We start from the raw sequence: 26,553 nt of genomic DNA, 5'->3' as shown, positions 1-26,553 counted from the left end.
CTGTTCCATCATTCAGGGGGTCCTATTCTCATGACCAGCAGGAGCCCTAGAGGTCGGACCCTCACCGATTAGACACGTATCCACTATCCTGTGGATCGGGGATAAGTTGTCTCCATGGGACAGCGGACGGTTGATATTAGATGTGCCATAATGATTCAGAGACACCTCTTAATAATGGCGCACATCCCAGGCCGCCCCGTGCTCCAGAACTGAAATCTACCGTAGCTAGCAGTTTTCTGGCGCTGAATCATCATAGGCCCGGCCTCACAACACCCACTGACCTGCGCCGCCCACTTTTACGGTGAAGTGGCGAGTGGGGCGTAACCCCCAACTCAGGGGTCCTGCACCAATTTTTGCACCTATTGATGAGCCTATGTGCAAAACTACCCCACAGAATACGGTTGTCACCGGCCGGTATTTTAGTGGCCCTGCCGGCGCTGGTATTTTCCTGTATGGACTGTTACTAATGAGGCTTCCATTGTGGAGCGCTCGTTAGTACAGCCTTTAAATCCCTCATCTATTTGCTCGCAGCTGCAGGGAACACTCACTGCTGAATGGAGGACCGACGTCATCACGCTGGAGCACTAATGGGGGCATTACTATTACTGGGGGGGGGGGAACTAATCGAGGCATTATAATTTCTGGGGACACCAATGGAAGCGTAAATATTACTGGGGGGCACTAATGGGGGCATTATTACTGGGGGCACTATTAATTTTGGGGTGGTCACTCATTGGGGCATTAATATTATCGGGGCACTAATGGGGGCATTATTAATTCTGGGGGACACTAATGGCGGCATTAATATTACTAGGGGGCACTAATGGGAGCACTATTAATATTGGGATCCACATTATGGATTAAGACATGGACCCTGGTGACAACTCTGGACCTCCACAGTAATGTAGCAATGCAATATTACGCATATTCGTACTCTGGCACTATTTTAATGGGGACAGTCACCTCTCATTGACTTTATAGCTGTAAATATGTCGTATGTAACTGGACTCGGATAATTAATGCGAAAAGCAGAGGATTAGAGTCACATTAATAAAAAACTGGATGCCGGATTACTGATATTAGGTTGAGGGCGGAAGTTAGCTGCCTCTTAAAAACAGAGTAAGGGCGGAAGCGGAAGTGCGTCATGCGGTCCAACTACCGGAAAAGGGATGCTTAACTGTTGCCGCCAGAAGCGGAAGTCACCTAGAGATCCCGGAAGCTGACCGGCTGCTGCTGTTTTCGTTACAGCACTTGTCAGTGATCGGTGTCTCTGGTTACCAGGGAGACCGAGGTCACAGGTGAGGTACCGGGGGAGGGGCGGAGGGAACGGGGTCATGTGAGGAGGAGCGGGGCCTATATACCGGGGGTCAGACAGGGCGGCACATGTCAGGGCAGAAGGTTCTAGCAGGAATAACAGCAGCATGGCAGCCCCTCCTCATACCGCAGCCGTAGCTGGCTTATGAGCTTAAGGCGAGAGAAAAGGTAATCGGGGCCTTCCCATCTGCTGCAGAACTACAAATCCCAGAATGCCCTGCTGTATCAGCCTCAGTTGTGGGACTACAAGTCCCAGAAAGCCTTTCTGGAATATCCCCTTTTGTGGAACTACAAGTCCCAGAAAGCCTTTCTGGAATATCCCCCTTTGTGGAACTACAAGTCCCAGAAAGCCTTTCTGGAATATCCCCTTTGTGGAACTACAAGTCCCAGAAAGCCTTTCTGGAATATCCCCTTTGTGGAACTACAAGTCCCAGAAAGCCTTTCTGGAATATCCCCTTTTGCGGAACTACAAGTCCCAGAAAGCCTTTCTGGAATATCCCCTTTTGCGGAACTACAAGTCCCAGAAAGCCTTTCTGGAATATCCCCTTTTGCGGAACTACAAGTCCCAGAAAGCCTTTCTGGAATATCCCCTTTTGCGGAACTACAAGTCCCAGAAAGCCTTTCTGGAATATCCCCTTTTGCGGAACTACAAGTCCCAGAAAGCCTTTCTGGAATATCCCCTTTTGCGGAACTACAAGTCCCAGAAAGCCTTTCTGGAATATCCCCTTTTGCGGAACTACAAGTCCCAGAAAGCCTTTCTGGAATATCCCCTTTTGCGGAACTACAAGTCCCAGAAAGCCTTTCTGGAATATCCCCTTTTGCGGAACTACAAGTCCCAGAAAGCCTTTCTGGAATATCCCCTTTTGTGGAACTACAAGTCCCAGAAAGCCTTGTACTAATCTCAGTTGTGAGAATGCAGTCCCAGAATGCCTTTCAATAGCCTCAGTTGTGGAACTACAAGTCCAAGAATGCCTTGCAGTAAAATCTTCAGTTTTGGAATTATTAATCCCAGAATGCCTTGCTGTAGTATCTTCTCTTGTGGAACTACAGGTCCCAGAATTTGTGATGAGTGATCTGTGGCTTTACAGCTCTAGCAGAACTAGAACTCCCAGCAGTACTCTGCCGTTTCAGACTGTCTGTGCCTGCTGGGAGTTGTAGTGTGGGGGGATCACGTGCATATTTAGGGGACGTCTGTGGAGGAGCTGGGGCCCTGCACGTGACACCCCCAGAGCGCGGACTGCGGTGGGAGCTGTGATGCTGATTCTCCGCTGCAGGGAATGTGGTCACTGGCTGGCGGGCTGCGCTGTAGATTTCGGGGATGACTCTTAGACCTCCAGGGTCGTTGACTATCGCGCGTTTCCATCACGGTTTGTTATTTTTCCAAATAATCTATGGCAGGCTCCTCCGGCAGAGACGTGACCCGGGCGTAGCCGATCCTGCGATATTTCGGTTTCTTCTCGCCACATTGCTCTGAACGCAGTTTTTTTTAGGGCTCTGTTCACATCACGTCTGAGCATATAGTTGGCGTATGCGCTGAGAAAGGTCCCGATGTGTAGATCAGGCGTGTCCATAGGGGCCGTTCCCCCGTCGCCATCACGCCGGCCGTCGCTATTTTCTTCTTTTTACTATATAGCTGCGGACATCAGCACTTTCCATCGGAGATATGCCTCGGGAAATGCTCCCAAGATACGTGACCGGTAGCCTCCAGACGTCGTGGAGCTGAATGATGGTTGCCGCTAAAGCAGTCTAGCAGTGTTGTGTTTTTTGTTTTTGCGGTCGAAACTAATGTGCGACCCCATTCACTTCTATGGTAGTCCTGGTACATGTGTCACGCCCGGAATCGCCATGTAGCCGCACCTTAAATCTCACGTAGCGCCCTTTGATGCTTCAGGACTAATGCGCACTGGTCGTTACACCCTCGGGTCGCAATCTAACGTAGGAGAGCAGCTCGTACTCCAGGCTGATCTTTTACCTGCACTGATACATTGGAACAAACCACCAGAGCAGTAGTGAGATTTTTGTTACTGATGTGTTTGGCCGATTAATTATTATCTGGCTTGGATACAATTGTAACAAATCCTCAGCTGTGAAAGCATTTGGTCTGTGCAGATTTTTCAGCCTCTGGAGGTAAAGAATGGATGCTTCCTTTCGGTGACAGCAAGCGGAGATCATGAAGCATCAGGTTTAGTGGAGAGTTACAGAGCTTCTCATTACACGGCGATTAATGTTCTTTTACTGTTTCAGGGAGTCAGATGGCAGCGGACGAGAAGATGGAGGTGACGGTGAAGACACTGGACTCACAGACCCGGACGTTCACTGTGGATGCAGAGGTGGGTGAGCGGGAACAGTGACCTGTGGAGCTCCCTGCCCCCCCTGCATCGTAGACTTACCCGTCTAAATGGTGGCAGTGAACAAACAGATCTTATTAAAGGGATATTCCTACAGTAGACATTATGTTACTTATCCTGGGCTACATCCTGTATTGTACTCCAGAGCTGCACTCACTATTCTGCTGGTGCAGTCACTGTGTACATACATTACTTATCCTGTACTGATCCTGAGTTACATCCTGTATTATACTCCAGAGCTGCACTCACTATTCTGCATTAGTGGGATCTCTGTAGAATGAACAGTAGGTGGCTGGAGCGCTGCTGTGCAGGGAAAAATCCGGAGGGGCTCTTGTGCCTTTATTCTCAGATTGGGTGGGGGATCCCATAATTGCTTAATCTCCTCTCTAACCACACCTTTTTAAGATCTCTGCTTGCTTTTAGCAAATGGAAATGTTTGTTTACATCCAGAGGTTTCCTTGTTACAAGAGAGATACCACGAGCTGTTGGTCTTTCAACTTCTAGATGTAAACAAGAATGTTAGCGTTCACTGACATCAAGCAGAGAGCTTAAAGTAAAAAAAAAGTATATCAGAGGTGTATATCAGAGAGTATAGCAGAGGTCTGTGTACTCCATATCAATGCCTGCGCTGCTCGTCTTCATGCAGATAACTGTGAAGGACTTCAAGGATCACATCTCCTCGTCTGTCGGCATTCCCTCCGAGAAGCAGCGGCTCATATATCAGGGTCGGGTACTGCAGGAAGATAAGAAGCTGAAGGAGTACAGTGAGTACACGTCTCTGCTGTGCAGCCTGGGCCCCGCGCGCTCGGCCCTGCTCTCTAACATCTATTCTTATCACTCAGATGTGGATGGGAAAGTTATTCACCTGGTGGAACGAGCTCCACCCCAGACACAGGGCACAGCGGGGGGCGCCTCGTCCTCATCCGGCACATCCTCCACTGCCAGCACCAGCGCAGCAGGGGGCCCAGGGGCCGGGGGGTCCGAGAGGAACGGAAACAGCTACGTAATGGTGGGAGCCTTCAACCTACCGGTAAGAAGTGTGACATGTGGGGGGCGCCGACTGCTGCTTCAATTCCTCACAGCTTTCAATATCTCTGCTTGCAGTGAATGGGATCCATCTTGTTCCTGCTTTCCCACAGCTGCGGTTTGTTACAATGTAGGTAATGCTTAGCAGGCACGACCCTCCCTGATTCTGATTGCGGTTACCTGCAGTGATACATTGTAACAAACTGTGGCTGTGTCCAAGAAGGATACGCTCAGCTTTGTGGTTTACATGTAAACAATATATTTTTTCACTGACTGCAACCAGAGATCTTGAGAACCGTGAAGATTTGATGCACAAAGTGTACTAGAGAATTGTATAACTGCGTCAGGTAGTGCATCACATGGGAGGGCGAGCTGCCTGCGGTTTTGTGACAAGTGACGGCGCAGGGTTCATGTGACCATTGAGGGTAAACTGTACACTGGTTTGTCATGTGGCACACTGCCGCTCCCTGAGAGCCTGGTGAGGTTGGGTGGGAGGGAGGGGCTTAAGCGAGAGGTTGAGTGGGAGGGAGGGGCTTAAGCGAGAGGTTGAGTGGGAGGGAGGGGCTTATTAGACATTGAGTGCGCTGTTAACCTTACATCACACGCCCGCTCTCTCCTCTGCCGCTCACTCGCTCTGCCCTGTCTTCCCGCAGCACGTCATGTCTGGGCTCGGCGAGGCTGGCAGAGCTCCACGCGTCTCCACAGTCACCGGGGTAAGTGTGCAGCCTGCGTGTTCCCTCTATCTCCCGTGTTGCCTGCATGTATGTGACACGTGCTGCTGCCCTGTCCCCGTGTAGATTAGGAGATGTGACGTTTAGAGAACAATTCTCTGATTTTATTCTGTTTCCTGTCGTCCTTCTCTCTTCCCTTCTCCTCCATTCACATCTGGTTGTCACTTCTTTCTTTCCCCTCCTCCTCATCCATCCTCTTCCTCCCGCATGCCCTCCTGCCCCCCACCTCTGTGCCCCCTGTGCCACGTCTGCTCTGCCCTTCCTTCCTTCTCTGCTTAGAATGATGGCTCCTCTCTTGATGTCCATATAAACTTGGATCAGCCGCTGCCCATCCAGGTACGAGACAGCGCTCCCCCCTCCCCAATCCATGCTATCCCTCAGTGTCTATTTAAAGGGGGCTTCTACCTCCAGCAAACACGTCCGTTTTTAGACATGTTTTCTGTATAACTTCCACAGTTGTCAAGATCTCTGCTTGCTGCTGTGACATAGGATATAAATCTGTCCTGGTCATGTGATGAGACACGCAGGTACACGTTATAAACCCCAGCAAACAGTGAAGGCTTCTTCTGGATGACTGCAGGCAGAGATCTTGAAAGCGGTGGAATTGATACAGAAGCGATGCTGGAATATTATACGGTTTATCATTGCTGAAGATGTCGCGCCCCTTTAATTAGTGACGCTGGCACCGGTCCTGCCGCAGGGTCTGTTCTGGTCATGGCGGGGAAACGTCTGTTTTGCATGAGGCTACGGGTTGACTTGGTTGGGGCGTAAAGATGTCTATGGTCATTGGGGGGAATCGGACCTGGTACAATGTGAACCGGCTGCCCCTAGCGGCCAATCAGATTCCAGCGTTCATTTCCCAATGGCCTATTTTAAGATAGAAGAAGCAATCTGATTAGCTGCTTAGATCATAATAGAGGGGGTGAGGGGCTCACACCCTTACACAGAGGGGCCCCCCTATAGGCTGACATTTGGGTTTACGGGATTATGTCATGTCCGTCTTCGCTCCGATATCACTTTTCACCAAAGGCTCAGATGGTAAAATGTTCTGCTCCTGTAATTACTGTGCTAGCTTTACCTGCTCCATCAATATCTGACCGGTGGGGGTCTCTCGTCACCCCGCCGACTCTGCGGCCTCTGTCATTTACCAGGCACAGCGCCGTACATTCTGTGGCTGTGTGTGGTACTGCAGCTACATCCCATTCAAGGAAGGCCTCATGCACACGACCATATTTATTTTGCAGTCAACACAGTTCCAGAAATACGGATGCGTTGCATTATTATTTTTTCTCGCCCATTTTCCTTGGGGGACACAGACCTTGGGTATAGCTCAGCTCCCTAGGAGGCGTGACACTAAGTAAAACTGTTAAGCCCCTCCTCCATCAGCTATACCCTCAGCCTGGAGATAGAGGCTACCAGTTTTAGCTTAGTGTCCAAGGAGGCAAGACACTCCCTGCTACTGCAGGGCTGTTTTCTCCTTGTTATTTTTACTTTTTCTTCTAATTTTGTTATTTTATTTTTTCCTAGGGATACCAGAGACGCATTTGACCTCTCTGCTCTCCCGGGGTTGAGCTGCGCCAGTGCCAACTTATCTGCACTGCTGCCTCCCCCACAGAAGCAATAGGAGGATCTGGGCAGCAATGGCTCCCCTACATCCCGCCAGCTAGGGGGTCGCCCGCACGCCAAGCCCCTCTTCCAGCTTCCTGCCACTGCGGTGCCAGTGGCTGAAGGGGCGACCCTGCTGGAAAGGACTGAGGGTGAAGACGTCGCACGGTGAGATGGCTATTCCAGCCCATACCCCGTCCCTATCTGCAGCATCTACCCCTCTGGGTAAGGGGGGCACCCGTGGTCGCTCATTCTGAGCGCTCATCTGCAGGACAATGCAGCACAGCAGCATCCTCAGCACCCCCACGCCGTTCCCCCCCACGCTGCTATCTTTCTCCCCCTCATTCGGGGCTGACTCCATTTTTCTCTTCTCTCCCCCTTCCCGCCGAGAACGGGGGGCGGGGCTTAGCGGTCCCGGCAGGGGGCGGGGCTTACGCGCGCGTCATTTTGGGGGCGGAGCTACGTTCTCCTTCACAGGAGACATTTCAAGCGCTGGAGGGGGCGGAGCTTGTTCCCCGCGCTTTCTGCTGAGGTTTCCCGCGCTTCCTCACTCCTGACAGGAAGCTGGGACACGGTGGGGGACTCTAACCTCCTGTGTACATCGCTCGGCTTCTGTGGGCGCTCTCTGCTGCTCTCTGCTGCTCACTGCTGTTCACTGCTTCTCTGCTGCTGCTGATCTGGGCCATCTCCTGACGTTCTTCTGAGGCACTGGTAGGACAGTTAACCCTCTCCTAACCCTCCTGGTCATAGCTGCTATAACCCTTTGTGGTCTCTATATTAGAGTACAACCACACTTCAGCATGTCAGATCCCACAGGTGCCCCCAAACCCTGGTACCATGCCTGTACCGCCTGTAAGGAACTTTTTCCGCGTGGGCAATCTGAGCCGCATTGCCTTGCATGTCAGGCCCCGGTGCAGGGCCCGCTTCCCGCTGCGCCCCCCGGTGCCTCTGAACCCCCTGACTGGGCTAGGTCTCTGTCTCAGGCGGTGGAAAGCCTTACACACGTAGTGGGCCGTCTCGTGGATAGACCGCCTCTCCCGCAGGCTGCCACAATCCCTGTCGCACCCGCTGGGACTACCGTTTCTGCCGCCCCCACTGGTTCCCTGCCTCCCAGCGAATCTTCCAGGGCCCGGCATACTCAGAAACGTTCAAGGGTTGAGCGCACATCTTCTCCAGATGCTTCGCTCTCTCCGCCATGCGTGCGAGCTCAGTCAAGTCTATCCTCTCAAAGGGATACGCTTTCTGAGGGAGAACTGGCGGATTCGGACGTGGACATGGACTCAGAGCTTCCGTCCAAATTGGCGTCCGCGGTGGGGCATCTTGTCACTAGCATCCGTGATACCTTTCAGCTACACGATGACCCCCCCAGCTCTGAACAGACCGGCGTGTCCTTTCTCCGCCCCAAACAGGCCACCAAGGTTTTTCCCATACACGCTGATTTTTCTTCTGTGGTATCCAAGGCTTGGACTCGGCCTAACGTCCGCTTTATTACACCCAAAAAGCTGGACATTTGTTATCCCTTTCCAGCGGATTCTGTGACCACGTGGACATCCCCGCCTAAGGTTGATCCTCCCGTGGCTCGCCTGTCCAAAAGCACTACTATTCCTGTACAGGACGGATCTTCCCTCCAGTCTGTTGAGGACCGTCGTACGGAATCCCTCTCCAAGGCCATATTTACTGCCTCTGGTTCGGCCCTTAGACCGGTCTTTGCCTCCGCCTGGGTTGGCAAAGCGGTCTCTGAATGGGGTTTGCAACTGGAACGGGAGTTAGGGTCGGACGTCCCTGTTCAGGACCTCCGTTCCTTAGCCCAACTAATTGTTCAGGCCGGAAAATTCGTCTGTGAGGCCTCCCTTGATGCGGGTGCCCTCATTGCCCGTTCCTCTGCCCTGGCAGTTTCTGTCAGGAGGGAACTCTGGCTGAAGGTTTGGGCGGCGGACGCCGCTTCCAAACGCTCTTTGGCCGGCCTACCATTCACGGGTTCCCGCCTGTTCGGAACCCGTCTGGACGAACTTATATCAGAGGCCACGGGTGGGAAGAGTACTCACCTCCCCCAGTCCAGGCCAATGGGCGCCCCCCGTGGTCGCGCTGGTTCGTCCCGTTTTCGGTCCTTTCGCAAGCCCACCGGGTCTAGACCCGCGGCCAGTTCTTCTTCCTCTGGCCCAGCCCAGGATAGACGCAAGAAGCCGTTTTTTCGGACGCAACCTACCTGGCGCAAGTCCCAGCCTGCACGGGCTCCCACAGGCCAGCAGCCGTCTGCCTGAAGGTGCGCCCCCACCCACCCGGGTGGGGGGCCGCCTTCTCCTATTCAGGAACGTATGGCGGGCCCACATCTCAGACGCATGGGCGCTCGAGATTGTATCTTGCGGATACAAAATCGAATTTGCGTCCATTCCGCCAGACCGTTTCTTCCGATCCCGTCCTCCGCGAGATCCCGTACGAGTGGCCGCCTTCTTCGCGGCCATTCACTCTCTAATGGACAAGGGTGTCGTCGCCCCCGTGCCTCCGACGGAAAGGTTCAGGGGGTTCTACTCGAACCTCTTTGTGGTTCCCAAGAAGGAAGGCTCAGTGCGTCCGATCTTGGACCTAAAACGCCTGAACCGTTTTCTCCGACTGCAGAGATTCCGGATGGAGTCTCTCAGGTCCGCAGTGGCCTCCCTGGAAAGAGGGGATTTCATGGCCTCAATCGACATTTAGGATGCATACCTCCACGTTCCGGTTGCTCCATGTCATCACCGCTTCCTGCGCTTTGCGGTGGGGGACGATCACTTCCAATTCGTCGCCCTTCCCTTTGGTCTGGCGACTGCTCCTCGAGTGTTCACCAAGGTCCTGGCCCCTGTCTTGGCCCTTCTACGTTCAAGAAGTGTTTTTCTTCTCCCATACTTGGACGACATCCTGGTCAAGGCACCCTCCTTCTCTCAGACATCCCGCAGTGTGGAACTCACTCTGGAGACCCTGACGCGGTTCGGTTGGATTATCAACCACCCCAAATCTTCCCTTACCCCCTCCAGACGGCTGATCTTCCTGGGGATGCTCCTGGATACAGAGTTGGCGGAGGTCCGCCTTCCGTCGGACAAGCGTCTGGCCCTTCGCGGGTCGGTTCGCAGTCTCCTCAGTCATCACCGCCCTTCCCTCAGATCCAGCATGCGGTTGTTGGGAAAGATGGTTGCCTGTTTCGAAGCGGTGCCGTTCGCACAATTCCGATCCCGCACCTTTCAGAGGGCAATTCTGTCGGCCTGGGACAAATCGCTGAGGAGTCTGGACAGGACCTTTCTTCTGCCTCCCCTGGCTCGAGCTTCCCTCGGCTGGTGGTTGCATATCCCTCTAAGGGGGAAGTCCTTCCTTCCACTGAACTGGCTGGTGATTACCACAGATGCCAGCTTACGGGGGGGGGTTTTCCCTCCCCGGTCCGTCCAGGGCGTTTGGTCTCTATCGGAGTCCAGACTTCCAATCAATATTCTGGAACTGAGGGCGATTCTTCTGTCCCTCAGACACTGGACCCATCTGCTGAGGGGCCACCCTGTTCGGATCCAATCGGACAATGCCACGGCTGTGGCATACATAAACCATCAGGGAGGCACTCGCAGCGATGCAAGAGGTGACCCTCATTCTCCTCTGGGCGGAGACGCACGTGCCGGCCTTATCTGCGATTTACATCCCGGGGGTGGACAACTGGGCGGCGGATTTCCTCAGCCGGTCCACCATCGACCCGGGAGAATGGTCCCTGCACCCAGAGGTGTTCGAAGCCCTTTGTCTTCGCTGGGGTCGCCCCGACGTGGACCTCATGGCCTCCAAATTCAACCACAAGGTCCCCCTATACCTGGCCAGGGCACGGGACCCGAAGGCATACGGCGCCGACGCGCTCGTCCTTCCGTGGCGCGAATTCTCCCTTCTGTACGTCTTTCCTCCTTTTCCCCTCCTGCCACGGGTTCTTCGGAGGATCGCGGCAGAGGGCGTCCCCGCGATTCTAATCGCCCCGGATTGGCCCCGCCGGTCTTGGTACGCCGACCTAATGTTGCTGTTGGCAGACGCACCGTGGCCACTGCCCTCCAGGGAAGACCTTCTCTCTCAGGGACCGATCTTCCACGAGCATTTAGGCTCGCTACGTTTGACGGCGTGGCTATTGAGACCGCCGTCTTAACGCAACGGGGTTTCTCCGCGGACGTAGTCCGCACCATGATCCGGGCTCGTAAGCCCGTATCCTCTAGGATCTACTATCGGGTTTGGAGGTCCTATCTGGGGTTCTGTGAGTCCCGGAGCATCCCACCTCTCCGGTTTTCTCTTCCCACAATCCTGTCCTTCCTCCAGTCGGGTCTGGACCTGGGGCTGTGCCTCAGTTCTCTGAAGGGTCAGATTTCGGCGCTGTCTATTCTTCTCCAGCGTCCCCTGGCCCCTCTAGGGCCAATTAAGACCTTTTTACAAGGGGTGGCTCACTCTGTTCCGCCGTACCGCCCTCCAGTTCCTTCCTGGGACCTGAATGTGGTGCTCTCGGCGCTCCAATCAGCCCCCTTCGAGCCTTTACGGGAGGTCTCCCTTCGCCTTCTGTCCTGCAAGGTCATCTTTCTTGTGGCCGTCACGTCTCTCCGACGGGTGTCGGAGTTAGCGGCTCTTTCTTGCTCCGAACCTTTCCTGATCTTCCACCAGGATAAGGTTGTGCTTCGGCCTGTCCCGACTTTCCTGCCAAAGGTGGTCTCCGCCTTTCACATCAATGAGGTCTCCGCCTTTCACATCGTCCTTCCGTCGCTCTGTCCCTCTCCTTCCCACCCCAGAGAACGGGAACTGCACCGTCTGGATGTGGTCAGGGCGTTGAGGATTTACTTGGAGGTCACCGGGTCCTTTCGGCGCACGGACTCCCTGTTTGTGGTTCCGGATGGTTCGCGCAAAGGGTTGGCGGTCTCCAAGGTGGCTATTGCCCGTTTCATTAAACTGGCGGTGTCTGAGGCTTATCGAGCCAAGGGCAGACCTCCGCCTTTTGGCGTCACTGCTCATTCCACCAGAGCAGTCGGAGCTTCCTGGGCGCAGAGGCATCGGGCCTCGGCTGAACAGTTGTGCAAAGCAGCCACTTGGTCCTCTCTGCACACTTTCACAAAGTTCTATAGGGTGCATACGCATGCATCAGCGGATGCTGCGTTGGGCCGCCTGGTTTTGCAGGCAGCGGTTTCCTGATGCTCTGGTGGTGTTCCGCCTTGGGTTTGTGGTCCCTCCCTTCTTGGACTGCTCTTGAACGTCCCAAGGTCTGTGTCCCCCAAGGAAAATGGGCGAGAAAAGGAGATTTTTGTATAACTTACCAGTTAAATCTCTTTCTCGCTCTTCCTTGGGGGACACAGCACCCACCCTTCTGTGTTTGGTTACAGGGTTATGGTCTGGCGCCCCGTTGGGTTGCTGGCTGGTTGTTTCCGTTATTGGTTGTTATCCTTTCACTACTTGGACACGCAACTGGTAGCCTCTATCTCCAGGCTGAGGGTATAGCTGATGGAGGAGGGGCTTAACAGTTTTACTTAGTGTCACGCCTCCTAGGGAGCTGAGCTATACCCAAGGTCTGTGTCCCCCAAGGAAGAGCGAGAAAGAGATTTAACTGGTAAGTTATACAAAAATCTCCTTTTTTTTTTTGTGGACCTATTGAATTTCTATGGGTACATGGTCCGCATTCTGCCACCAAGTATCGGACACGCTCTTTCTTTTTACGGAATGGACATACAGATGCGGAAAGCTCACGTATGATCCATGTGCTTTCTGCATCCACCGTATGAAGTCAGCGGGTCCGCAAAAACAAACGGATGCAGACGGACGTCATCCAGCAAACACATCTGCGAGGCCTAACTGGGACTGGGCGAGATGTAGCACCGCGCACAGCCAGGATGCTGCACCAGCTCAGTCCCGCAGCGCAGCCCCTGAAAGCAGCTGGTCAGTGGGGATGCCAGAAGTCGGGGCCCTCTTCGATCTGATGTCGATGAGCCATCAGTCCCGCTATAAATATTCAGCAGTTTTATTAATACATGCCCCATGATATTATATTGGAACTCCGCCTGCAGGCCGTCACGTCATGCCTGGGATTGTGGGCTATGGGAGCCGCTGTTTGCTTTGTGACAGTATTGTTGCAATACGTAAAGAGGAACTCCACCAAAGTCTGAATGCCCATCTTGGGGCTACGTTCCTTGAGATGGGGGAAGTCTCTTGAGTGTCTCGGTTCTTGCTGTTCAGAAGATCCTGGAACAAATCCTTACTGACTGTCAAGAAATGAGACCAGGAAGGTGCAGCAAATTGGTCATTTTATAGCGGCCAGTAACAGTGAAACGGGAGGTAGAGGAGGCCACATTAATCTTAGATGCAGGGATAAGATGTAAGGTAAGTTAGTTGGAGGCTTCTGGAGCAGTGCAGGGTTCTGGACGGAGTTCCCCTTTAAGAGGTGTAAAGTGTGTGAGCTGCGCAGGCTAACGCGTTTTGTGTCCTCCCGCTTCCTCTCATCTCTCACTTTGACGTCTGTCACTTGTTCCCTTGTTACATTAATGCCCCTGGTTCCCCATCAATGGTCTGTACTGGTGTGACCTCTGACCCCTCTCCGTTCCCCATCCTGCCCCTATTGCTGCCTCTTCTTGGTAACCCCCCTGTGTCCTTCTCTCTCTGTCTTTTTCTACTTTATATATATCCCACTATACAGAGTGAGCCCCGCGTCCGCCTCGTTCTGGCACAACACATGCTGCAAGATATACAGTCCATACTGGACCGGCTAGAGGTGAGATATCAGCTGGAGACTGACACTGCTGTGTGCACTGTACTGTGTGAGGAGGAGATGACACTGCTGTTTGCACTGTGCTGTGTGAGGAGGAAATGACGCTGCTGTGTGCACTGTGCTGTGTGAGGAGGAAATGACGCTGCTGTGTGCACTGTGCTGTGTGAGGAGGAGATGACGGTGCTGTGTGCACTGTGCTGTGTGAGGAGGAGATGACGCTGCTGTGTGCACTGTGCTGCGTGAGGAGGAGACGACGCTGCTGTGTGCACTGTGCTGCGTGAGGAGGAGACGACGCTGCTGTGTGCACTGTGCTGCGTGAGGAGGAGGAGACGACGCTGCTGTAGGAGGAGGAGGAGACGACGCTGCTGTGTGCACTGTGCTGCGTGAGGAGGAGACGACGCTGCTGTGTGCACTGTGGTGTGTGAGGAGGAGGAGATGACGGTGCTGTGTGCACTGTGGTGTGTGAGGAGGAGATGACGCTGCTGTGTGCACTGTGGTGTGTGAGGAGGAGGAGACGACGCTGCTGTAGGAGGAGGAGGAGACGACGCTGCCGTGTGCACTGTGCTGTGTGAGGAGGAGATGACGCTGCCGTGTGCACTGTGCTGTGTGAGGAGGAGATGACGCTGCCGTGTGCACTGTGCTGTGTGAGGAGGAGATGACGCTGCCGTGTGCACTGTGCTGTGTGAGGAGGAGATGACGCTGCCGTGTGCACTGTGCTGTGTGAGGAGGAGATGACGCTGCCGTGTGCACTGTGCTGTGTGAGGAGGAGATGACGCTGCCGTGTGCACTGTGCTGTGTGAGGAGGAGATGACGCTGCCGTGTGCACTGTGCTGTGTGAGGAGGAGATGACGCTGCCGTGTGCACTGTGCTGTGTGAGGAGGAGATGACGCTGCCGTGTGCACTGTGCTGTGTGAGGAGGAGATGACGCTGCCGTGTGCACTGTGCTGTGTGAGGAGGAGATGACGCTGCCGTGTGCACTGTGCTGTGTGAGGAGGAGATGACGCTGCCGTGTGCACTGTGCTGTGTGAGGAGGAGATGACGCTGCCGTGTGCACTGTGCTGTGTGAGGAGGAGATGACGCTGCCGTGTGCACTGTGCTGTGTGAGGAGGAGATGACGCTGCCGTGTGCACTGTGCTGTGTGAGGAGGAGATGACGCTGCCGTGTGCACTGTGCTGTGTGAGGAGATGACACTGCTGTGTGCACTGTGCTGTGTGCACTGTGCTGTGTGAGGAGGAGATGACGCTGCCGTGTGCACTGTGCTGTGTGAGGAGGAGATGACGCTGCTGTGTGCACTGTGCTGTGTATACATGTAGTGGTGTGAGCAGATGACTGGTGTGGTAGTATGTGCGGATTATTCCCATGATATAAAACGGCCTGTGTTTTGCAGCAGTCGGGCAATGATCCATCTTCAGAGCCCATGGAGACGTCTGGATCAGAAGGTGAATCTGGCAGTCGGGATCCACAATCCCAAGGAGCGCCTGCTAATGAAGGAGCGGCTGGCGCAGCCTCCTCCAGGTGACGGCTCACATCTTCATCTCTCCTCTTGTCTCATGTTTTCCCTCTGTTGTGCCTCCTAACTTGGCCTCTCTCTTTGCAGTCACCCCACCCCCGCCGAGTATGCTGAGGTTCTCCAGTCTTTGTCCAGGGTGGAGGAACGTCTCGCCCCCTTCTCGGAACGCTACAGGGAGATCATCAATAACGCCACAAATGGAGTCTATGAGAATGTGAGATCACGGGACTCCTCGCACCAGACCGAACCCTTACTGCTCCATCATTGTGTGAATGCATCCTAAATGAATAATTAAAGGGGGTCCCCATATTACGCTGTATGTGTCACAGTGGGAGGACTCTGACTCGAGACCCCCTCTGCTAGCCAGGTATGAGCACATTACTGACTCCCTCTTTTCTGCAGGATGACCGGGAGCAGGCTCAGCGCGTCCTTAACCTCGTCGGTGAATGTCTCCGTCTCCTGGGGAACGCTCTGGTTGCGGTGTCTGACCTGCGTTGCAATCTGTCGACGGCTGCTCCCCGACACATGCACGTTGTCCGTCCCATGTCGCACTACGGCGGCCCCATGTTACTCCAGCAAGCCGCCATTCCCATCCAGGTGAGAGGTCGCTGCTGTACCCTCGCAGTGGCTTCTCATCCAGTTCTCTCATTTTTATTATTTCATCCTTAGATTAATGTTGGCACCACAGTCACAATGACGGGCAACGGAGCCCACGCCGGCCAGGCCACCTCTGATAGCTCCTCCACACCTTCAGCTCCCACCTCCGAGCAGCCCCGAGCAACCGGTGAGGGCCAGGCCACCCCCACGACTGGGGAATCCACACCATCCCAGGCACCACCTGCTCCCACTCCTCCACCGCACCCTCGTGTTATACGTATCACACACCAGACAGTGGAGCCGGTTATGATGATGATGAACATCCAGGGTGAGGTGGTCAGCCGGTTACAGAGTCCCTACAGACTGCGGCACAGTTTAATTTATGTATATTGTGTGCATTTTTCTTAGACTCGGGATCCGGTGGCTCATCAAACATTCCCCCGACATCAGCAGCTCACGGTGAGGCACAGAATGACTGAAATGTCTGATAAATGGGGGTTTGTTCTGTGAAGTGCGCAGCTGCAGGACATGCACAGCTCTCTCCACTAAAGTCTAAGATCATATTCCTCTGAAGGTTCTGTATAAGGGATGACAGTCAATGCAAGCTGGAATAATACCTAGGGAAATACACCCTCACTATTAAATCTGCCCCTGCATTGATCAAAGTGTTTTCAAACTTCGTGACCGCTATATATCAAAAGTATTAGAGTATTTGGTAAGAAATATCACCCCAGATAAGTAGCTAGGAAGGTGGTCGCTGGCTCCTCGACACGCGTTTTCACCAATTTGCTTCCTCAGGGGGTTGGATCTCACAGGTTCTCCCGGAAAGCATCTGGCTGCCTTCCCTGCTATGGAGTCCCCGTCACAGCAGCGCAGGAACCCCATAGACACCGGCACCCATGAGGATACCGCACACTGACCGCGGCCATGCAAGGGTTAGTGCGCTGGCATCGGTGTTTTCACCGATGCCGAAGCATACAGCAGGGGTCCTGCCTCTAATAGGGCGGGCGCAGCTCCTGCACCTGCCCGATCAGCACGCTGTACCTGTACTTCGCTGGGATTTCTGTCCCGCGCCGTACCATTTCTGCGCTGGTATCCTAAGGGCTGATGACATAGAAGTGAGAGGAGATCCCTCATGCGCTGTAGAAGAAGAAATCCGTTCAGGATTGAAGCTGTGCTGACGCATGAGAGCTAGTGAAGACGTCAGCATCCTAGACACACAGATCCCGCATGTAATTGGAGGGATGCATCCACATGAGAAAAGTCTGACACTAGGAATGGGTTGTAAAGGGGTATGAGAATGAAGGAAGGAAGATTGCAGCCTGAAAATGAGTGCAACTGTTGAAGCTGACGGTAACCATTAACCTTTAAGTCAGGCATGCTTAACCTGCGGCCCTCCAGCCTTTGTAAAACTACAACTCCCACAATGCCCTGCTGTAGGCTGTTCCGGCATGCTGGAAGTTGTAGTTTTGCAACAGCTGGAGGGCTGCAGGTTGACCATGCCTGCTTTCAGTGAAATCATTTTATCCATGTCCAAGGTGTCCAGAACCTTTAATGTTGCTCTATGATATCCCCTTTTAATGCTGGAGGGGGTACATATATTTGAAGCTCTGCAATTAGCAGTTTTATCAGCAGAGGAGGCAGAAACGCGTGATCTGTACATCACTGTAGGATTGTAAGATGGCGGTTTCTTCTGTATTGCAGGTGCTGGGACTCATATACACATGCCAGGACTGCCTCCGGAGTTCATGCAAGCCATTTCCCATCAGATCACCCAGCAGGCTATGGCGGCTGCTTCAGGTGGGTATCTGGCTACATATTACAGTCTCTCTCTGGTATTGATAGGCCTCCCTCAGTGGTTGTCTGTAAGCTGGGGCGCCACCTGACCTCTAATAAGAAGGGTACCCTCCAGTGTGTGCCGCTGCCCTGTCGAAGGTTGGGTGTCCTAAGGTTGGGACACTTCAAAGTCATACATTAATGGCTTCTTTTTTGTCTTGTACAGGACAGCAGATGCCCGGCTTCCAAGCTCAGCCCCCTCGATTTGTCTTCACAAGACCTGGTGCCCCACCACATCCTCCTCAAACCGGAACCACCGCCCCTCCTCCAGGAACTGGAGGACAGGCAGGAACGGGACCTGGAACAGCGGTCAGTTGATAACTTTACCCTCCTTTTTGTCCTCCACCATAACGTCTGCGAGAGTCTTACTTATTCATGGTCTCTCCCAGGCCGCTCCGACCTCCCTGACTCAGATGATCAGTGGTTTAGTGGGCCAGCTTCTCATGCACCCCGTCATTGTAGGTGAGTTGTCTTACCCAGCTCTCCTTTGTTGGCCTCCCCGTTCGCTTTCTCTTCCTTGTGAGTTTTCAGTGTTTATGGTTTGGTTATCTCTCGTGTAGCTCATCTGTGAGATATTCTGTGGGCTCTGTTCACACTGGCGTCATGTATCGCGCTTGGATATGCCATTACTCTGTGGTTGGTGGGGTCTGACTAGTAGCACCCCCAATGATCTGGAGAATGAACGGGCCACAGCACTGATTTAGTTTTGTGTCCTCTTCAAAGTTTTCCCTGCACAGAGGTGCTCGGTCACCAGTTGTGCAGGAAGCTGCAACGTGGGCCAGTTTCTATCTACTGATCCCCTTTAACAATGTTGTCCTCTCCCTATAGCTCAGAGTGGCGGCACGGCTACCACCTCCTCCGCCTCCACCACCACTGCCTCCTCCACCACCACCACTTCCAGCACTCCTACGGCACCTTCCACTCCTGCCCCGCCATCTTCTCAGCCCCCTCCTGGACCAGAGCAACAGCTTACGCAGCTGCTGGGCTCATTACTGGGCACCGCCAGCTCTGGGGTGGCAAACATTGCCATGGGCTCACCAAGCATTGCAGTTGCCGTGCCTGGAATGCCAGCATTTCTACAAGGGGTCACCGATATATTACAGGTAATTGTCTACTCATTGTATATGGCTTCAGGGATTTCCTTTCCATATTTCATAGGGTGGCCGTTTGAAAAACGGGAACTGTCAGCAGGGAGGGGCACGCATAGAATAAAGCATCTTAAATTGCGCCATTAACTTGATCAAGGGCCTTTTGAAATGAAAAACCAGCAAGTACCAAATAATGTATCGGATCTCTCTCCTATTCAACTGCAGGCAACACAGAATGTCCAGGTTTCCGCTACGCCACCCCAATCATTTACTGCACCCACCGCTGCCTCCCCCTCGCCTTCTCCTGCCTCTACCACCCCACCTCAAGCTGCTGCTGCCGCCGCAGATACGCTCCCGCCTGAGTTCTTCACCAGTGTAGTCCAGGGCGTTCTGTCCTCCATGCTGGGATCCCTGAGTGCTGCAGATCAGAGCGGGACAGAGAGCATCGCAGCCTTCATCCAACGCCTCAGCGGCTCCCACAACATCTTCCAGCCAGACACTGAGGGTCCTGGAGGTAGGAATGGCGACTTCCCTCTCTCTTCACCTCCCTGTTCTGCTTTCAGAAGTGTGCGTTCACATCTACTTGTATGAACCTGTTCTTTCGGTCTTGTTCCCGGCAGGATTCTTTGGGGACCTCTTGTCGCTCATCTGCCACCACTTCTCGTTGGTGGATATGGTTATGCTGTTACATGGGCAGTCCCAACCACTGCAGAACCTGCAGCCTCAGCTTCGCTCCTTCTTCCTTCAGGAGTATCTACATCAGGCAGACCCAACCCCACAGAACATCCAGGTATGGGCCCAAGAGTTGTCTCCGTGGTTACAGACTACGTACAAGCCCTGTGTGTAGTCGGATCCTGCAGTCATGCTTTACGTTCGTTCACCTGCCATGTCTTCTACTGTCTTCAGGGTGGCAGTGGTTGCTGAGTCATTTTTTTTTTTTTCTTTTACTTTCAGATGGCATCACGAAATCTCATTAATGGTCTGGAAGAATACATCAGAGAGAGCTTTGTAAGTGCCTCCAATCCTCGGACAACTTTGATCCATTTGGTTTTCATGCTAATCCAATCTTTGAAACCCTACCGCTAGGGAAGGAAGAAGCGGCTCTGGGGGTTGTGATATCCTGCAGGTTCAGTGCAGTCGGGCAGCTCTCTATTGTAATAAAGTATATCTGTATTACATGTACACATGACTGTTGCCCTGGATGTAGCCAGGAAACAAGAAGTACCTCCATTCTTTACACTGCAGACTGCACCCAGGGAACAAAGCAATATTAGAAAGCTTTACTTCGACTCGAGTGAAACTCCTAATGTCTCCCCGCCCTCTGTATATAGGCCACAGCCCCGGTTCGGGAAGACGTGGACATCACAAGGACAAACGTGGAGTTCCTGCAGGAGCAGTTTACCAGGATCACCACCCACATTCTGCATTGTGCAGGTATGCTGAGCGCCATGTGGGGGTGAAGCATGACTGGCAACTGCGGCTATGTTTGTAACATCTTCTACATTTTATCCCTTAGACGCCACATTCGGGCAGCGGCTCCTGGAGATGTGCAATCAGTCCCTGTTTGAGTGGCTCGCCCTCAACTTATACTGTCTGCGGGGAGATCAGAATGCCCTCACGTCCGTCATCAATGAGAGGATTGTACGTTCCAGGTTTTCCATGGATTACGCCTCCAGCTAGGGGTGGGCGATATGGCCTAAAATCTATATTGCGATATAATTTTAAGCATGTGCGATATATATTGCGATATATTGTTTTCTATATTGGGGGGGGGGGGGGGTTAAATATTTTTTTTTTTAACTTTTTATTTATTAACTATTGGCCTCATTAAGGGCTAGAACCCTTGTCATATTCACCCTAATAGAGCTCTATTAGGGTGAATAGGACTTTACACTCTCCCTGCTGCCCTGTGCATAGTACACACAACAGCAGGGAGCTGACCATGGCGCCAGCCTCTGATCTGCCCCCCTTCCCCAGCCTCTGATCTGCCCCCCTTCCCCAGCCTCTGATCTGCCCCCCTTCCCCAGCCTCTGATCTGCCCCCCTTCCCCAGCCTCTGATCTGCCCCCCTTCCCCAGCCTCTGATCTGCCCCCCTTCCCCAGCCTCTGATCTGCCCCCCTTCCCCAGCCTCTGATCTGCCCCCCTTCCCCAGCCTCTGATCTGCCCCCCTTCCCCAGCCTCTGATCTGCCCCCCTTCCCCAGCCTCTGATCTGCCCCCCTTCCCCAGCCTCTGATCTGCCCCCCTTCCCCAGCCTCTGATCTGCCCCCCTTCCCCAGCCTCTGATCTGCCCCCCTTCGCCAGCCTCTGATCTGCCCCCCTTCCCCAGCCTCTGATCTGCCCCCCTTCCCCAGCCTCTGATCTGCCCCCCTTCCCCAGCCTCTGATCTGCCCCCCTTCCCCAGCCTCTGATCTGCCCCCCTTCCCCAGCCTCTGATATGCCCCCCTTCCCCAGCCTCTGATCTGCCCCCCTTCCCCAGCCTCTGATCTGCCCCCCTTCCCCAGCCTCTGATCTGCCCCCCTTCCCCAGCCTCTGATATGTCCCCCTTCCCCAGCCTCTGATATGCCCCCCTTCCCCAGCCTCTGATATGTCCCCCTTCCCCAGCCTCTGATATGTCCCCCTTCCCCAGCCTCTGATCTTCTGCCTCTGATATGTCCCCTCTGGTAACGCAACGCATTAATCATTGGTGGCAGTGGCCACAGGGTCCCCCTCCTCCCCCCCATCATTGGTGGCAGTTTGCCGCTCCGATCGGTTACCATGGCAGCCAGGAGTCACGCTGCTGAAGTCCTGGCTGCCATGGTATGTTAGTGAGCAGAGAGCAGCGCATTATACTCACGTGCGCTGTGGCCGCCGGTCGCTCCTTCTCATAGGTCTGTGCGGCGCATTGCTAATGCTGTAAGCATTAGCAATCCCGCCGCACAGACAGAAGAAGCAGCGACCGGCGGCCACAGCGCACGTGAGTATAATGCGCTGCTCTCTGCTCACTAACATACCATGGCAGCCAGGACTTCAGCAGCGTGACTCCTGGCTGCCATGGTAACCGATCGGAGCCCCAGCATTAAACTGCTGGGGCTCCGATCGGAACGGCAAACTGCCACCAATGATGGGGGGGGGGAGGGGGACCCTGTGGGATATGGCCGTCACATTCATTGGTAGCGCAGTGGCCACAGTCCCTCCCCGCCTCCTCCTACTCTGTCCTCATTGGTTTTCAGCGGCAGCCGCGCACAGTGGGGAGGGAGGGACTCCCTCCTCCCTCCGCTGTGGCGGTTCAGGAGAAAATGATCATATCGCGGTCAGGCGATATGGCGAAAATCCATATCGTGGCCCAAATTCATATCGCATATCGCCTATACCGCCCACCCCTACCTCCAGCTATATCAGTCTCTACTGAAAGCAGGAGGAGATGCTGGCTGCTACCTCCCTTGCTGATGTCTTCATGCTTTCCAGCATTCTTTTATTTTTTTTATTAATATGTATATATTTTTTACATTTTCAGCGGCGACTGTCCCTGGACGTGTCTCCTGCATTAGTTTCCTGGGTGACCTCGGTCCTGTCCCTGCGACTCCAAGTTCTACTGGGCCAAATGCCTGTGACCGAAGCAGAGGTGCAAAGACACGTGCGCAGAATCGGAGACTCTCCCCCGGTGAGATGGGCGCAGGTTATGGACTTGCATTTTCCTATATTGTTACTTTTACTAACTCTGTCCCCTTCCTCTCCTCCATCAGGTCTCTGAAGCCGCTTCCCAGGAGCAGCCGATGGAGATGTCACCAGGCGACAATCAGGTAAAGCACTAGATGGGCGATTGATGAGGCACCGGTCTTCAGTGCAACAACAGAGCCGTCTGTAGGAACTGATTGGCTGTCAGTTATTATTTGTTGTATTAGTTTCTAATGTAGCCATGGCATCTGACATCCTAAAACCCAAAATTCAAATCCCCACCTTTTTCCCCATAAATAAAAATAAACAAAATTAACATCATAGGCATCGACGCATCCCAAAACAGCGCACTTGTAACAATAGTTAAAGGGCTCATACAGATGATAGTACGTATAACCCTAATATAGATATGCTCTCCTCACATGTATTGATAATCTGATGTCACATCCCTGTGCTTCTATCTGTCCAGCAGCCATGTGCCTCCTCTCCGGCTCCCGCCACCACAGTGGAGGAGGTTCTCTTCCTTCCTGCCCAGAGTTCAGCGCCAGCTCTGTGCCCAGACTCGGAGATTCCCCCACAAGAAGAGGCTGGATCCGAGCCCTGGGCAGCGGCTGTGCCTCCCGTGAGTATCGTCACCCCACTAGTGTCCTATTCTCCTGTGGATCCATCTTCTGTCCACTTTATTCTTCATACTTTTTACTTTTGTTCTTCCTATCCTAAGGAATGGGTCCCTGTGATCAGGCAGGACATACAGAGTCAAAGGAAGATCAAGCAGCAGCCTCCTCTGAGCGACGCCTACCTGAGCGGGATGCCAGCGAAGAGACGAAAAGTGAGTGCACGTATACACCATGACATCAGTGAGGGCTGCATAGATCCTTATGCATACATTATGACAGTGCTATTTATGTGTACAGTATGGCGGTATTATCTACGTGCACTGCAGTCTCTCACACACACACACACACACACACACACAAAATCTACGTTCATGTGACGCCTCTCTGACATTGTCCTACATATGCCTCTGTGTGTCATCTTTCTCCAGACTATGCAGGGCGAGGGTCCCCACCTATCCCTCTCAGAGGCTGTAAATCGAGCTATGAGATATACAGGCGCTAAACCGGAAACCAGTACAGAGAGTCTGCGCAGGGAGCTGGACAACAGTGAGGTCCAAGTGCGGTATAGAGAGCAGGTAAGGAGCGGATATAGAGCGGTATCCTACGCGGATAGTCTCCCCTACATTACATCTCTTTCGTGTTAATGATGAAAAGTGCAGCAGATTTATCAATGGCTTTATGCCACTTTAATGGCATATAAAAGGCGCAAATCTTTTCCATGCCGTAATTTATGACTTCACACTTCTCAATAGTGGGTAGCCCGACAGAGTGACTATAATTTGTCGAAAACTGTTGCAGGTTATAGTCGAAATCTGCAGCAGCTCAGGGCTGTATACATTTCATTTTCTTGCGCACGGACTGCCAGATTAGGAGCCAAATTTATTAAGAGGTTTACACCTTGACGCCTCTTTCTCCAACAGAATTTATACTAAGTCCAGTGTAAATCTGCCCCTGTGTGTATGACTTTTATCGTTTTCAAGACCTCTGCTTGCTCTACAGCATAGTTGCTTACATCCAGAGTCTGAAAACCTATAGAGACCTAGAGGGGAAATGTATCATTCCCTCTATGCCAGTTGTCTGGTGAGAAAAAGTTGCGAACCCTGTGATGGCAACTTTTTAAACACCATTGCTCCTAAATCTAAGCAGAAGTGGCCTTTGTACACCGCCCTCTGTGCTCTCCGAGAAGGGCGTTTGGTGAGCTGCCATATCAGTTTCAGTTTAAAGGGATTCTGTCACCAGATTCAACCCTATTAAGCTAGCTGACATTAGCACATCGCTAATGTCAGCTAAACCTAACTAGCCTATTCCTACTTTTATCTAGGCCCCCCGTTATGCCAGAAATCTAACTTTTGCAATATGCTAATTAGCCTCTAGGTGCAGGGGGGGGGTGCTGTTCCTGCTCCTAGAGGCTCCGTTCTCCCACCTTTGTTGCCTCCCTCAAAGTCCTGATTGACAGGGCCAGGCAGCGCTCGCATCTGTCTGCCAGCCCTGTGCTCTGGTGAAATCTTGCGCCATTCGGCGCGGTGAGTGAAGGAAGCTCGCAGGCTGCCAGCTTCCTCACTGCGCCTGCGCCGAACGGCACGAGATTTTACCAGAGCACAGGGCTGGCAGACAGATGCGAGCGCTGCCTGGCCCTGTCAATCAGGACTTTGAGGGAGGCAACAAAGGTGGGAGAACGGAGCCTCTAGGAGCAGGAACAGCACCCCCCCCCCTGCACCTAGAGGCTAATTAGCATATTGCAAAAGTTAGATTTCTGGCATAACGGGGGGCCTAGATAAAAGTAGGAATAGGCTAGTTAGGTTTAGCTGACATTAGCGATGTGCTAATGTCAGCTAGCTTAATAGGGTTAAATCTGGTGACAGAATCCCTTTTAAAGGGGTATTATCATCTTAATGATCACTGTTAAATCTGTTAATGATTTAACAGTGATCATTTTTCTAAATATATTTTATTAACAAATCCCCACCCCGTAGAAAAAAATAAACCTATACTTACCTGACTGTTGTCTTCCGTCTCCCCTGGTTACGGCCACCGCTCTTCTCAGGAATCACGGTGGCCGCGCATGCGCAGACGACTTTTCTTTTCTTCTCCCGGCCGGCTGCGCGCTGTACTGAATGCGCACGCCGAGTCCGCGCATGCGCCCTGGTGACTTCTTCCTGGCCAGTGTAGTATACTTGCCAGGAAGAAGTCACCAGGGCGCATGCGCGGACTCGGCGTGCACGTTTAGTACAGCGCGCGGCCCGGTCGGGAGAAGACATCAATGAAGATGGAGCCCGCCCCCTGCCGAGTGCCGAAACCAGGAAGTGGACGGCGCGCCGGGACCAGGTAAGTATCAAATAGCCTGGTGAGAAAACCCCTTTAAGTACATGGTCGGCTGGAGGATGCGTCTAATTTCGTCTCGTCATAAATAGGTGTATCCTCCGGCAGCGCAGGGGACATCATAGACTGATGTAAAAGGCTGGTTTATGATAAGTTTCCCCCCAATACTTCTCACAGCTTTGTCCTTGCTGCACTACTATCCAGTGCAGACAAATCCTCTGCGTGTAACGGGACCCCCAGTTAATGGTTTACCTGCACTGATACATTGTAACAAACGTTCTGAGGTTTCTGCTAAAGTCTATAGCTCGTACATTCTTAGAAAATTGCAATTTTGTCTTGTACATTGTCCATCTGTAAAAAAGCTTCCTAATCTCACGTGTCTCTTTTCTCCTAGCTTTGTCAAGACATCCAGAAAATCCTTCAAGATAATGAGTCCTACAGTCCCCAGAGATTCCCAAACACACAGAGAGCATTTCAAGGAGACCCCTAGAATCCCCCCCAAGTATCCCTCAATGTGAGCCTGACAAATCCCCCCTCGCCGTGTGCATTTGGTTTCTCTGTCCTAAGCATACCTCAGATCTATTGTATTGATACTGTACTCCTTAGAGACTGATACCTTTTCATTGTGTTCTCCAAGTAATGTCACTGTCGTGAACCCTGCGATGCCACAGAATGAGGAGCTGGGACCCCAGAGATAAAACGGGAAGTCTATTAGTGTCTGCTAAGCCTATCATGGAATTACGCGCTACTCTGCCCAGAGAAAGTTTTACCCGCCCCTTTAAATCGGAAGCAATGCACAGTTCCTTTGCTCTCCCCCCAGATCTTTAAATAAAATTCTTAGATCACATATGTGGAAGGTCGGTCTGTGTAATACGCAGCTTCTTATGCATGCATGACTCACTTGGGCCCCCGTTCTCATGATTGGGGTTGGGGGAAGGGAAGAGACCCTATCATTAGACACTTATCTTCTAGCCTCAGCATAGGGGATGTGTTGGTAATCGGAGAACCAGTTTAAGAGTTATTCTGCCTAAATCCAGCCATACATAAGATGGTAATCACACAGTCAGACTGCCGGAAAAAGGAGATTTTGTAAAATCTTTCTCGCTCTTCATTGGGGGACACAGGAAAGCTGTTAGCTCCTCCCCTGGCAGCTATACCCCCTCCAGCCTGGAGAGAGAGC

General features: G+C 52.9%; 1 protein-coding gene across 6 annotated transcripts; it reads left to right on the top strand.

The window, feature by feature from the left end:
- Nucleotides 1-1,165: 1,165 nt before the first annotated feature.
- Nucleotides 1,166-26,220, top strand: BAG6 (BAG cochaperone 6). Of its 6 annotated transcripts, none has more exons than XM_044305584.1 (27): nucleotides 1,166-1,298; nucleotides 3,559-3,644; nucleotides 4,309-4,426; nucleotides 4,505-4,692; nucleotides 5,342-5,401; nucleotides 5,699-5,755; nucleotides 13,680-13,754; nucleotides 15,142-15,266; nucleotides 15,349-15,475; nucleotides 15,664-15,858; nucleotides 15,931-16,186; nucleotides 16,267-16,317; nucleotides 17,563-17,658; nucleotides 17,861-18,003; nucleotides 18,084-18,156; nucleotides 18,523-18,797; nucleotides 19,008-19,296; nucleotides 19,403-19,572; nucleotides 19,737-19,790; nucleotides 20,114-20,216; nucleotides 20,299-20,423; nucleotides 22,277-22,423; nucleotides 22,506-22,562; nucleotides 22,907-23,059; nucleotides 23,159-23,266; nucleotides 23,483-23,629; nucleotides 25,768-26,220. In XM_044305584.1, exons 2-27 carry the CDS (start codon nucleotides 3,567-3,569, stop codon nucleotides 25,861-25,863), a joined length of 3,366 nt encoding a protein of 1,121 aa, XP_044161519.1. In that variant the 5' UTR covers nucleotides 1,166-1,298; nucleotides 3,559-3,566; the 3' UTR covers nucleotides 25,864-26,220. The 6 variants fall into 6 exon arrangements, with proteins under 6 accessions (XP_044161519.1, XP_044161517.1, XP_044161515.1 ...); XM_044305582.1 differs by having other exon boundaries at nucleotides 15,139-15,266; nucleotides 22,910-23,059; XM_044305580.1 differs by having other exon boundaries at nucleotides 15,139-15,266.
- The last annotated feature ends 333 nt before the right edge of the window (nucleotides 26,221-26,553 follow it).

The sequence above is a fragment of the Bufo gargarizans genome, chromosome 9 (assembly GCF_014858855.1).
Source record: "Bufo gargarizans isolate SCDJY-AF-19 chromosome 9, ASM1485885v1, whole genome shotgun sequence".
Taxonomy (NCBI): domain Eukaryota; kingdom Metazoa; phylum Chordata; class Amphibia; order Anura; family Bufonidae; genus Bufo; species Bufo gargarizans.
This window is presented reverse-complemented; position numbering and strand designations above follow the sequence as displayed.

Excerpts from the sequence above, each read along its gene's own strand:
- BAG6 (XM_044305580.1), top strand. The coding sequence starts at position 3,567 with ATGGCAGCGGACGAGAAGATGGAGGTGACGGTGAAGACACTGGACTCA. Across the intron at positions 4,427-4,504 it reads TAAGAAGCTGAAGGAGTACA|ATGTGGATGGGAAAGTTATT; the intron begins GTGAGTACACGT and ends CTTATCACTCAG. Across the intron at positions 18,004-18,083 it reads GAACGGGACCTGGAACAGCG|GCCGCTCCGACCTCCCTGAC; the intron begins GTCAGTTGATAA and ends GGTCTCTCCCAG.